This window comes from Cupressus sempervirens, chromosome 11 (genome assembly GCF_028749045.1).
Source record: "Cupressus sempervirens isolate cs-2001-9-10 chromosome 11, ASM2874904v1, whole genome shotgun sequence".
NCBI classification, from domain to species: Eukaryota; Viridiplantae; Streptophyta; class Pinopsida; order Cupressales; family Cupressaceae; genus Cupressus; species Cupressus sempervirens.
This window is the reverse complement of record NC_143128.1, coordinates 755,604,669-755,618,535: the sequence shown is the minus strand read 5'-3', so window position 1 is coordinate 755,618,535 and position 13,867 is coordinate 755,604,669. Positions and strand designations below refer to the sequence as shown.

At 36.8% G+C, this 13,867-nt stretch overlaps 1 protein-coding gene across 8 annotated transcripts in view; it reads right to left on the bottom strand.

The window, feature by feature from the left end:
* Positions 1 to 13,867, bottom strand: part of PIP5K9 (phosphatidyl inositol monophosphate 5 kinase) — a 217,899-nt gene that overhangs the window by 108,228 nt on the left and 95,804 nt on the right. For all 8 annotated transcript variants that reach the window (XM_089811487.1, XM_089811488.1, XM_089811489.1 and 5 more), the window contains one exon: positions 55 to 220. In XM_089811487.1, coding sequence (XP_089667613.1) covers positions 55 to 220 — 166 coding nt within the window. The remainder of the gene's footprint in view (positions 1 to 54; positions 221 to 13,867) is intronic.

Below are 13,867 nucleotides of genomic sequence, written 5' to 3'. Positions count from 1 at the left end.
ATAAATACCTAGGCATAATGAACTGTTAATGAGACATAAGAATAAAATAAAAACCTGCACTTCAGATTTTCGTAATGTCTTAATCATGAACCTATCATCCTGAGAAAGGTAAAAGACACTTCCACTCTTTCCTGGCGAAGAGAGCTCTCTTAATGCAGCACTTCCACAGATGGACATCATATAGTCAGCAGCATCAATCTTGAACATCTCTCTCAAATTCCTGAAAGAATTTACTCAGCACTTGATAACTTTTCTTTGACAACTAAAAGAGCATAGCATCACCTTTGCACTAGCCCTTTCTTCCCATTACCCCATCCACAAGAAAAGAAAAGAGATCCAAATGATACTTTTCTCAATTACCAAAGATTATAGAAATGAATAATTTCAATCATGCCTTTCAAGAAGCAAAATACCAAATATGCTTGAAATTAAAAGTCTCCAAAACAAAAATAGTTAAGAACCAGAACAAAACATTACAGTACATTTCAATATTTTAGAGATGATTATAAACATAAATCATTATACTGGCATTATCAACTTTGACTTGCTAAACCTTAAAAGTTCAGTGTTTTTATAATCAAATAAACATTTGAAACTATTTCAGAGAACTAATATTCCAGAATATAAAAATTTGATAAGTGAAAAAAGAGGCAATTGCAAGGTAGGTGTTATACTATTATGTGCCCATGTATTTGGCACTCATGTAGACCAAAAAAAACATTTGTAAACCAGCTAGAATCATCTAATCATTTTAACCTCAGTGGATATTATGACTTCATAGAAGTTGTCATTTAAACCAATTCTTTCAAGACTAAGGAGCATGAGGTCCAGCTATAAAAGAGAAGAAACAAGAGATGGAATACTTTCTCAGTTACAGATAAGATCAAAAAGCACACAGCTTTCTCCTCTAAATAGTGGTTCCTTTTCCCTGATTAAATCTCACAGGACTGAGTTCCATTGGCTTATTTTAATAATTTAGGGGCATTCATATAACATATTTATTCTTGCTTCTTCCTTAGGTTAGCAAATGACGGCTAAACATATCCTTTGCTTCTTCCTTAAATAATGTTGATCTTCCTGAGGTTGGTGCAAAGGAAGATATGTCACACTTTGAGTTGAAGTTAATCCAGTATTGAAATGTATTAGTCATAGTATATACTCTCCTATGTTGTCATCTTACTTTACGATGCGAAAGCTGCGTGTTTTCAAATTGAATTTCACAACTTAATTATTACATCAACAAAGATCATCCAGATATAAGGCAACATTTATAATAGACCATGACAGTATCAAATTCTTTTGGTCAGGGTCCCTTTGTCAGGTATTCTACTATATTAACTATAACAGTGTTCTGTGTTTCATCACTCACTACCCAATATTATTCGGGGAGATATTGATGGTGATCAAAGAGATTTAACTTTAAGGCAACCACGTAATTGCCCTGGTTGTTAGTTTTTAAATTGTTATCACAAATGATCACAAAACAATAACATATATTTGAAAACATGTTCTTTTCTTCTTGATAAATCACTTATGACTAAATTTTCTGAAAATGCAAACTTACAAAATTATTCTAAAAAACCCCTTAATTTTCAGTGTATCTCTTGCAATCCTTTATCTTTAACCAGCTCTTGCACATTATTTGCAGGGCGTCCTCAAATCCTAACAACATAAAAGATTGAAAAAAATCCTAAACCATAGGAGGTACATCTACATTCAAGGTTATCCAATTTGAAGCTTTCATCAGCATAGCCATACAACATGATAACAAAACCATTTAAACTGAATGCTATATCAAATCATAGTTTGCAAACTCTGAGTACTCTCCATGTTGCCAAGAACTCTATTTTCTTTAGCTGGGCAAGTTTTCACTAGTTTAACTCTTGCGTTTTTATAGACAAAAAATAATGTGGGCAAAAATGTCGACACGGGTAAAACAATGGTTAAAATACATTTTTCATATGTTGTTTTGCTATAAAACCGTGCATTTCTCTTTCAAGGTGTCAGTTTTTAAGTTAATACATTTTGTAAACGAGTTTTTACAAAAAAAAAATGCTTCAAGAATAAGAAAATTTTAATTTTTAGTACTTTCTAGGTTGCCAAGTTTTTGTCAATTATTTGCCAAGTTTTTACCAAGTTGAATATTTTACGCTTCCTGAGAACCCTCTGAGTATTAGTCTGCAAACTATGTCTCAAATAATCGATTGCAGAATAATAAGTCCAGAAAGGCCGAGAAAAATCTAAAGTTCAAAATTCAAAGCACCCTGCTTAGACAGAAAAACATCCACAGCACTTCATGCTTATTGCGCTTTACATGAACGCCATCACAAAGATATCTTCTATGGTGCCTTAGCCTTCAGATTTTCTACTGATTTGGATACTTTCATTTTTATGTTGATTTTTTCATTATTTATACAACTTACACCTATGTGCACTATTTTTGACTAGCTTTTGATGTATTTTACTTTTATATTGTTACAATTTTCTAGAAGTGTGATGAATTTTTGGGCATTATTTTTTGATATTGATATCATCCAATTACTTAACTATATTTTCTGTGTACAGACATTAGCACAATGGTTTTCTTCTCATTCAGTCTAATGAATGAAACAATCTCATATTGCTCAATACCAGCATTTTGAAGCTCACAGAGGCTTAGAAATAGGTGAAATCTAAAGCACGTGAATACTTACTCTTCACATCAATGTCATTGCAGATATATCTTGTACAATACCTTTTCTTTCAGCTTTCAGGGAAACCTGTATACATCATTTTATGTTCAATTTCTCATTTTTATATAGTCTCCACTTTCAACATAAAATCAATGAACTGTTTCGGAATAACTTTTGATACACTGTATTTTTCATATCCTTTAACTCAATATCATCCAATCACATAGCTATGTTTTGCTGTTTATAAACATTAACATCAAAGCAACAGTCTCGTGTTGTTCAATGACATTAAGATAAATGTTATCTTGAGGTTTTGAAAACCTAATCACCTAGAAATATAAGCAAAAAGCATTTCGCAGCATCATACAATTCTTTAAAATTAGAGCTTTTAAGGTGAGCAAAATCTTCTCTTTATGAAAGTGTGTGCTTGTATATTATAAGTTGACCACTAATTTTTCCACACCATTTATGACCAAACTTTTTTGACTGTACACAAAAATTTTGAGATCCAGAAATAAATCCATTCAAAGTTAAAAGCATCATTTAACAAAGTACAAAGAATTTGTATTCACGGACACAGCAGACCCTATCAATTCAATGAAGCTAAATGTAAAGATATATTACAGAAAACAACTACGAAAGCAACTCCCAAAGACATAACAGAGTAAGAAAATGATCAGCAAAAAACACTACTAAAAGAGAAAGATACAACCAAACAGAGAATTAGAAACGTTATGTGATCAAGTCCTACCCTCGAATAAGAATTTACAATTTTATTGTGTCATTCAGGCATAGTCAATCTAGTATATATTGTCTTTTCTTTGTTAATTGTCACAACTGCTAGTGTAGCAATTAAGCAGTAAACATAATGCATAAGATGAGTGAATCAGAGGAGAACCCAAATTTGGATTCCATCATCCTCATTAACATATTAATGAGCCTAAAGTTCATCAATCAAGGTCATAGGAAGGATGGATCAATAATTTGTTGGATTAAAAAGACTTCATCTCCTTTATGATAGGTCGAATAATGGTGATTCTGAATATAGGCTTCAAAAACAACTATTCCGAATACTTTCATAGCCCGTCCATTCACAATGAGGTGTTCCAGTTTGCTGCTAATTGCCAAATATTCCTCTTGTGTGTCATTAACTAGAGGCATAGAGGTATAGTTTGTTTCCTTCATCATTTTACACATCGTTTAAAAATTCACACTAGGCGATTTATCGAACGTTAAATAATACATGAGTTTTTAAAATATGCTTTAAAGACGTGCATATTACTGAATTTATATTACTCATTTCCTTCATATATAGAAATTAGATATCAATGCACTTAATAAACCAAAAAAGAGTTCAGAGTTTCAATATATACAAAATTTAAATTTTGCACAAAGGGTTCCTTCAGTTGCCTGCACTTATGTTACTAGAAACAAGAAACAAAAACCACAAAGGTAGCAACAATTTGATGAGAAATAGGATATTTAATTTTAGACATTGCATATAAGAAATGGTTCTTATAAACTTATGCTACCCCACATTTCCGAGACAGATGGAAAGCAACAAGGGTACAAGTTTTGGAGACAGCCCTCTTTGGGGCTATTTTTGGGGATAGTGAAGAACAACGAAGTGGGTGACAACATAGAAAGTAGGGGAAATTTCAAATATTAGTATGATAACATTGATAAAGCATTCATCATATACTTTATGCATCCTTGATACGTAACATTTGTGCTGTATTTAGAGTTCATATGAGAGAAACAAGTTTGCAAATGTCAAAACTAAATTGTTTTCACAACCCATCGTCAATAGACATGTGACTTCAAAAAGATAGATACAAGTTACAATAAAATGCTCAAAGGTTGCAGATTTCATTTTATTTCCTTCTCATTTGGGGTGAGTTAGGTTGTGAGGACTATTGAAAGTTAGTTTTCTTTAAAAATATGGGAGGTTTTGAATATTCATATGATACCATTAATAAAGCATTCATCATATACTTTATAGATCCTTGATACATGATATATTGGACTAATTGGATCCCTGATCCGCAAATGTATTTGAATAATTAGACTCTGGGAATGTGTAATGTCCCTTTTTGGGGACATTAGAAATATTAAAGGGGACATCTTTATAATGTTAAAATTGACTATGAGAGCTAAGACTTTATTTATTAATATTCCAAGTTGGAAAAAGATGACAAGGAAAGATAAGACGGAAGGCCAGGAAGGAAGTCGAAGAGTCACAACTATGAGAATAAAAGGAGAAGAGACCCTTTTCTTTTGGGGTATGCTTGATTTACTATTCAGATTTTCCAGTTCTCTCTTGTGAGAGTTTTCACAAAGCTTCAGCTTTAAGCCAGTGTGAGGACGTAGCCCCTCGTGCAGGCAAGCAATGGACGAAAACCCATTGTTAGGGGAGATATCATTTCAGGTGTCTTGGTTGCGCTTACAAGTTCTTCTCTTTAGTTTTCCAATCTGACTGTAGAACTGTGTTTAAGATTGGATTTTATAGTTGTTGGTTATTGTATTGCTGTTGTATAGTACAATAACGTCTTATGAGTTAACTAATAGTTGCTGGTTATTGTATTGCTGATGTAAATGCAATAATGTATTTAGGGGGAGTCTAAGAGTTGCGGGTTTTACCTTTTTGGTTTGTAGTTCAAGTTATATGTTTGACATATTGGATGTTACTGTGGAATAACGGGTTTTATTCATATGGAAAATTGCTGGTCGTATTATAGCATTGTCTTCCATTTTGCTTATATCCAAATTTTGAATATTGTATCTGAGATAAGTTGATAAAATTTCTATTTGAAATTTCTACTGGTTAACGACCTTGCTAGAAACTACTTGCCAAGTTTTATTACTGATTATATTGTTCATAGAGAAACTAGTAAATATCCAGACCAGGATATTAAAGTGGTATCAGAGCTGGTCTTCCTGCCAGCCTGTGGATTTATAACAGAGACAAATTTTATAAAGATTTTATTTGAGCTCTCCCTCAGAGCTGAGAATCTTTTTGGAACTTTTACTAAACACATAATCCAAACTGTGTTTTGGGAATTTATGTCACTTATGTGACAGAAAACTTGATGAGGTATCATTTGTGTAAAAGAGCAGTATTGTCTAAGGACAAATATACCATTCTTAGGCTTCATCCAATAAGCATCATCATCAAATTTTTACCCAATATGAAGATTTGATCTGTTTTAATGACAATGCAATAGTTACGGCACCTATTTATATATGTTAAAAAAGTGAGCAAAAAGGGGTAATGCAGATTACTGTACAGAGAAACCAAAGTCTGTGCAGGACAAAAATAAAAGAAATTTGAAACTGAAGTCTTTAATATCTTTAAGCATGAAGTCACAAAATTGAAAGTGATGCAGAAATGAATTATCTTTCAATTGTTACTGAATTGATGCTCATTTTGAGTGGAATTAGAGGAAGATTATTATAAAGAATATATAGATTGTGTTAAAATTTAAGTCTTGTCCATATAGCTACACCTACAGCAATGAAGCCAATGAAATGAATAACACTCCAGTCAAACTGTAATCTGCCAATCAATCGAGCAGCATACAGGATGGATTAGTTCCAGCAAAAGACAAAGGCATATGTGCATAACGTATATGATTTTCCTATGGGGAAACACATCCTGTTGAATATCGGGTTGAAGATGATAGAGAGCCCATTTATGCCGGATTTAATCGACAATGACTCTTGGCAAAAACGTTAATAAAGTCATGGTGTTAGCCCGAGGATTTGGAAGTCAAAGCCGAGTCATTCCCTTGAATATCGCCGTTATTGTGGGAGGACACAAATAGAGCGTTGTAGGATTTGAGCATTAATCTCCATTTCAGGTTAGGCGAATAATTGATCTAATGCTGGTATGCGGGGTAGCTGGACAGCCGTTACACGCAGTTCACCTTCCTACTCTTGGTGGCACTCACGCACATTCAGCGAGGCCATAAAATAGTTTGCGATAGAGAAAAAGTGACAACTGTCCGCTTGGGGATCTGGAAGTTGGTCTTCAACGCACGACCGCTGGAGGTTGTGAATCGCAACGGGGCACTTTCTGCATAAGACACCCACCATAAGGAAATTACTCTGGTTATTATTTTGGAAGCTTCCGACTGTCGACTGGGAAGGGAGAATCGAGAAGCCGTCAGTATACGTTGCGGAAGCAGACGAGAATTTTTGGTTCTCTTGTGCATTTTGCTGAGCCGTTTGCAGATTAACGGAATGATAATTATAAATGCAGAAATTGTAACTGAAGTCATCGTGAATGATAAATTGCTCATTGTAGGGAATAAGTCTTGAAGATTCTATCGAGAGAGAAAGGCGTTACACATAGCCGAACATAAGAGTCACCGGCAGAAAGTGTATTTCTGTACAAGCCTTGGCCGTCATCCAGTATAGTCTGAGGGCATCTGGAGATTGGGAAATCTTTGGGGTATCTAAAGAATTGATGGTTAAGAGTATTGGATTTAAACCTTAAGCGCTTACAGTTTAACAATGTTATTTCCTAGTGCTCATGCAGCTTGTTGTGAAGAAATGACAACAGCTATGTCATGTGCTGAGAGTGCGGCTTTAAAAGGACTTCAACAATGTATTGACACAGTCGTGGCGGAGATGTTCACACCTGTTGCCATTCCCATGGTTAATGCATTGGTGGCTAAATTGAGGGAAGAGAAGAAGTCTGAAGAGCCCATTCTTTCAAGTTTTGATTCTAAGATGCCAGTAACAAGGGAACATGCTAATGCTGTGGATCCATAGTTGAACTATTCAAATAATCAAATGTTTCTTGCTGAATCTAGCTCAATTTCAAGTTCTAGTTCAAGTATTCCCACAAAAACTGTTTCTCAAGGAGATAGTTTTCATACAGTTGAGTCTATTTCTATTCAAGCAAATGAGTTTGGGTCTGCCTTTGCAAACATGACTAAATTGAACAATCAAACTGTTTCTAGTAAAGCAGATCTGATTGGATTTTCAAATAAAGATGTTGCAGGAAAAGTTTCTTCAAAAACTTCAGTGGGAAATATGCCAAAATCAGGTTTTGGTACTGTGCCATTTGGATCCAAGCAGTCCTCTGGATGACTTTTCAGTCCAAGCATTACAACTTCAAATCCACCAACATCAGTTTCAACTTCATCTCCAGGGGTACAGTTGTTTGAAGGTGTAAAAGATTCACATCTGGGAAAGACTGGTTTTTGTTCTACAAATGCAGTGGCTACGATTGCTTCCAGCAGCATCCTTCAGTCTGGCATGAAAACGAGCATTCATTCTACTCTTCCTTCAGAAAATTCCTCTCGTACGATGGTCCAATCACAGCAAGGACCTGAATCTTTGGTGCCATCAAGTACATTTAAGGAAGATTCAGAGTCAATTGATCGAGCCTCTGGAATGTCAGAGATTGAGGCTGATTTCTCTCAGGAGCTTGACAAGGTAAGGAATATTGGCAAGGAAGTTTCATATGAAGAGAACACTGTGAGTGGAACAGAATACAAGGTTTCAGAATCTCAAGCAAAAACTTCTCAAGGTTTGTTTTCTTTTTTTGTGCCAGAGATGACATTGAATCCAGTCTTGTCTGGCAGGGAAGGAGATGAAGGGAAAAAGCTATGTAAGCATGGAATTGGTTTCCTTTTGGGGAGGGTTCCATATTTACATTCCATTGCAGATGTTAGCAAGTCTGTTCCTCATAGAAAAATTCCTGCATTGCATACTCTTTTAGATAAAAAGCATCAATCACAATTGCCAGTTGTTAAAACCACAACACATCATCATGTGTTTCCAAAAACTTCATCAGCATTGAATATTGAAAACATTTATGATCCCTTGCAAGGTCTGCCAGCTGTCACTTCAGTAACTAATATAAGGTCACAACAAAATGACACAGTAAATAATCATCAACCAGCTATATCTGCACAGGGAGTAGTCACGTCTACAAATGAGCTAACTTCTAGTTATATTTCATATGCCAGAGATAGGGACTCATCGGCTACTATTGGTGATAGGCATACAGATACTATGAAACTACAGCAACAGTTAGTTCGAGACTCACAACTTGATGTAAGGGCAGAAGTGCTTGATATGTTTGATGAGTATAACAAACTTCCTTCAAAGATTCAAAAAGAGTTACCCTTCATTGATTACATGGATTTTCATCCAAAGCTACAAAACAAGAATGATTTGGCAAAAAAGAAGTTTGAGTCGAGATCTTCTTGCAAAAGAGCAGTTATGTTTCACTCGTAAGCATATTTGGTCTCTTGATCACATTTGGGACAAGAACAAGGAAGAAGAGACAACTCAAGAAGTGCAGATCAACATTGAGGGAATTGGGAAATACATAGTTTAGCCTAAACATGATGAAAAACATAAGCGAGAACCCACTTTAATTAATGGTAAGGGTTATTCTAGCAGCTTATCTAGTGATTCAGAGATTATTCTTGACAAACAATTCGATGAGGTTGGTCCTATTCAAAGTAAGAGCAACTTAGAATCTTCAAATGATGAGTTTTTGCATGGGAAAGATGACATTGCAGCAGTTTTGCCTTTACATGCAAATCAAATGAACAAGAAAATTGAAGCCTACGATGATGTTATTACTTCTAGCATGCATAGTGTTGATTGGGTGAAGCATAGTAATTTACTTTTTGAGATGGGTATTGATCGGATAATGGAGAATCCGCTAGTCGAGTTTGATGATAGTGGGGAGCCTCAGATTGATACTTGTTGCAACCAAGAGGTTGCTGCCTTGAGAGAGGGACATAACACTGATTGCAAATCAGCCTTGGATAGAGATATGGTGAGCAGTACAGCGAGAGAGAATTCAGTTAGCAGGGCAGCATTGTGCCAATTGATCAGCTTGGACACACCACCCATTATGGGCACTAAAAAGCAGGATATTGTAGATAGTTGGGAAGGTGGATGGCCCTTTTGTTTGCGGGATCCAGGAGGAACTTCCCTGTGGTTAGTAAGGTTTCCAGGAGTTGGTTGGCAAATGGTTGAATTTCCACAGGCATGTGATCCCAGTGGTGCTAGTGATCTCAACTGGGTTGAGGATCTTCCTATATATGTTAGTAGTACATGGCAGGTTGTTCTGACTGATCATGCACGTGGTGTGATTTGGGATCCAGGTGTTCACAGTATGTATCTATGGTTAAACGAGGATTTTACAATAGTTCCTCTCAGTTTGAGATTGGATGTGGTGATGATCAGAGTTGTACAGTTTACAGGTGCAACGTTTCTTCATAGAGTAATATGGGATCCAGGGATCCGATTGATGGGTGGTTTGCAAAGTGGCACCTTGCTTCACAATTCGGTCAGGATTGTTTTCAATTTTGGCTTCAGGACAAACTGTAGATTCATATGGGATCTTGGTACTAATTGCTTGAGGGCAAGCAATCTCGAGGGGAGATTTGTAATGTCCCTTTTTGGGGACATTAGAAATATTAAAGGGGACATCTTTATAATGTTAAAATTGACTATGAGAGCTAAGACTTTATTTATTAAAGGTCAAATTAATATTCCAAGTTGGCAAAAGATGATAAGGAAAGATAAGACGAAAGGCCAGAAAGGAAGTCGAAGAGTCACAACTGCGAGAATAAAAGGAGAAGAGACCCTTTTCTTTTGGGGTAGGCTTGATTTACTATTCAAACTTTCCAATTCTCTCTTGTGAGAGTTTTTAAAAAGCTTCATCTTTCAGCCAATTTGAGGACGTAGCCCCTCGTGCGAGCAAGCAGTGGACGAAAACCCATTGTCAAGGGAGATATCATTTCAGGTGTCTCAGTTGCGCTTACAGGTTCTTCTCTTTAGTTTTCCAATCTGGCTGTAGAACTGTGTTTAAGATTGGATTTTATAGTTGCTAGTTATTGTATTGTTGTTGTATAGTACAATAACGTCTTATGAGTTAACTAGTAGTTGTTGGTTATTGTATTGCTGATGTACAATGCAATAACGTATTTAGGGGGAGTCTAAGAGTTGCGCCTTTTACCTTTTTGGTTTGTAGTTCAAGTTATATGTTCGACATATTGGATGTTATTGTGGAATAACAGGGTTTATTCATATGGAAAATTGTTGGTCGTATTATAGCATTGTCTTCCATTTTGCTCATATCCAACTTTTGAATGTATCTAAGATAAGTTGATAAAATTTCTATTTGAAATTTTTACTAGTTAACAACCTTGTTGGAAACTACTTGCCAAGTTTTATTGCTGATTATAATGTTCATAGAGAAACTAGTAAATATCCGGACCAGGATATTACAGAATGTATTTGAATAATTAGACTTAAAAAAGGATTTACAACTTAGAGTTATGCAATCTTTCTATTTCTATTTTAGTATGAAATGGAATGCATAAATTATGAAGATACAAATGCATAGAAAGAAACAAAACAAATTAAGATTGCAAATTTAGGCCATAAATCTAGTGACGTTGATTATTTATGTTCCTTGTGAGTAGAGAAATTGATATTTACTTGAACAGCTAATACTACTATCCTTGACTAAATGAAAGTGAACCTTGAAGGACTTTTTATCTTTACAACAAAGAGTCTACTATATGTAGGTTCCCTTTGTCAACATCTCAAAATATTTATGGATAGACTTTTTGTTGAACCACCACATATGAAGTTCTAGTTAAGAACTCCACTCTAAAGTAATTGAGTTTGTGTTTAAAATATTAGTTTTCTTAACATTATTTTATGGGATTCTAAATTTTGTTATTTCATATTGTATTTTATGTTAAATTTAGAGTTCACATAAGAGTGAAAGAATTAGCAAATGTCAAAACTTAACCGTTTTAATAATTCATTGTCAATATGCATGTGATTTTTTAAAATAGCCTACAAGTTACAACAAAATGCCCAAAGGCTGCAAGTTTCATTTTATTTCCTTCTCATTTAGGTTGAGCTGGTGTGTGAGAGCTATTGATATAGGTTTTTTTATGGCAACAGCCAATCATCCCTGAGACAATTAGGGGACATATAGACAACATCTTGCTCATCCTAGGGATGACCCTTTTGTTTCCTAGGACGTCTCCAAGTTTCAAGTACATTCCCTGTGTTTTGTCAATAATTGGGGATGGATCAAAGATGTCCCCTAGGTGTCCCCCTGTCCTTGAAGCATTCCAAAAATAGTTATGCCTCAAATCATGTTGGAAATGTGTCTTAAATATCCCAAAGCATACAAAAGCAAAAGATACAGTGATAGACCAGCAACAGCAATTCCAATTAATGCGCATACAAATCTAATTGCTATTGTTTACCATACTAATAAAGAAATCAACGCATACAGACAATGGAACAGAATAGCAGAATTATATTCGCATATGCCAGACATACATTATGCTTGATAAGATGAATGATTTACAATGATCTCAGACGAGATATAAATACTATCCACCGAACCTTCCCGAAGGAGTCCGTCGGCCACAAACATTATGTCCACTACAAACTATTTACCCGTCGGCTACAGAAACACCGACGACAATCCAGTCGGCTGACACCATCCCCCCCAAAAAGAAAAGTCGTCTCTGGACGACAAACAAACAAAATACATTATCAGAGTGACTACAACAAAAAATCTGCTTCTGTCACATCACTTCCACATTCATCCGGTTACATCTGTAGCCTCTGCTAACACAATATTGTCTCCTCAAGTTGACCTTGATAGCCACCCGTGCTGCTTTCTCTACTTCCAACACTGGGTCCACTGAGCTAAGTGTCACTGTACTGCCTTCTAGATGACCCAATCCTCCCGAGCTCTCTATGCATCCACCAAGACAGCCTCTCGGCCAACACCTACTCCCAGTGCCTCTGGTAAACATACCCTCCATGCCTGCAACAACTTCAAGTCTTCTCAACTGGTCACACTTCACAACTGATATCTGCAACGACTGGGGGTCCAGGGGGCAACGCCCCCGGCGGAGTCGAGGGGCAGCGCCCCCGTAGGGTCCTGGGGCAGTGCCCTAGGCGCTCGTAGTACAGGGCGGGGTTGAGGGGCAGCACCCCTCGCCGCCAAGACCAAATTAGCACTCTGAAACCCACACAAAAATGCACGGAATAGACTATTTTTGACATTTTCTGCCGATTCCACACTCTTTCTGGCAACCATTGATGCTTCCCCTTCCCTTTGGCATCATCTGTTACTCATTTTGAACAATTTAAATTTGTCGTCGTCTTTTTTTTTTCTTTTTTTTTAGCTCCACTTATGACTGCTTCCATCTATCTTCTCATGCGACTTCCAGGCTTACACACACCTCTTTCCTCCTCCTATATTCCAATCCTCCGACGCCTCCAACTGAAATTTTCCAGTGTACACACCTTACTCACACCTGGCACTTCGAACATCAGAAACGGTTGATGCTGATGGAGACTTGGCAATCCCGCTGCATGGGTTCGACTACAGTTACTACAGAGGAAAGTTTAAGTATTGGTTTGTATCCGTCGACTGACAGTTATAAAAGGAAGCAATCGTATGAAGAAGAAGATGCCGGGAACCTATCATTGAACTCGGCGGAAGCTCATATGGTGATGGTAGCAATCCAAAGAACACCAAGCGGTTCAGATCTGACTCCGCCGTTACCTTGAATCGATCATGCAGAACGGATCTCACTGCTGCTAAGGATTATCACAAGGCCACAAAGTATGCGAGGTTCATTCCAAGGCTTCCAAAATCCTCGTCGAAAATATTATGCAGCGGTTTTATCGACAATGTAACAATTCCACTCCTCGATGAATTTGATGAAGCCTTGGCAAGCATCACAGGGGGGAGGGAAAGACACAATCAGATGATGCGTTGCTCAGTCAATCTTTCATCGGTGGAAGACTGGTTTTCATCCGCGGGAGAGTGGTTTAAACACAGAAAAAACAATGAAAAACATCTGCGGACATGGTATATAGCGCAGAAGAGGAACACAACAGTGCGGAAAAATGACCCCGCGGACTACCTGCTAGAGGTTTGAGACAAGCCCGCGGGAAAAAACTTCCGCGGGTTGCCTTCCGCGGTCAGTCTATCAGCAGAGAGTTGGCCGCGGAGATGTGCCTGCGAGCCATCTCCCGCGGAGAGTTACCCACAGACATGTGCCCACGGGTCATCTCCTGCGGAGAGTTGCCCGCGGCCTACTCAGCTTACTTTTTTTTTCTTTTTTTTCTTTTCTCTTTTTTTTTTGAATTTTTTGAATTTTCTTTTTTTC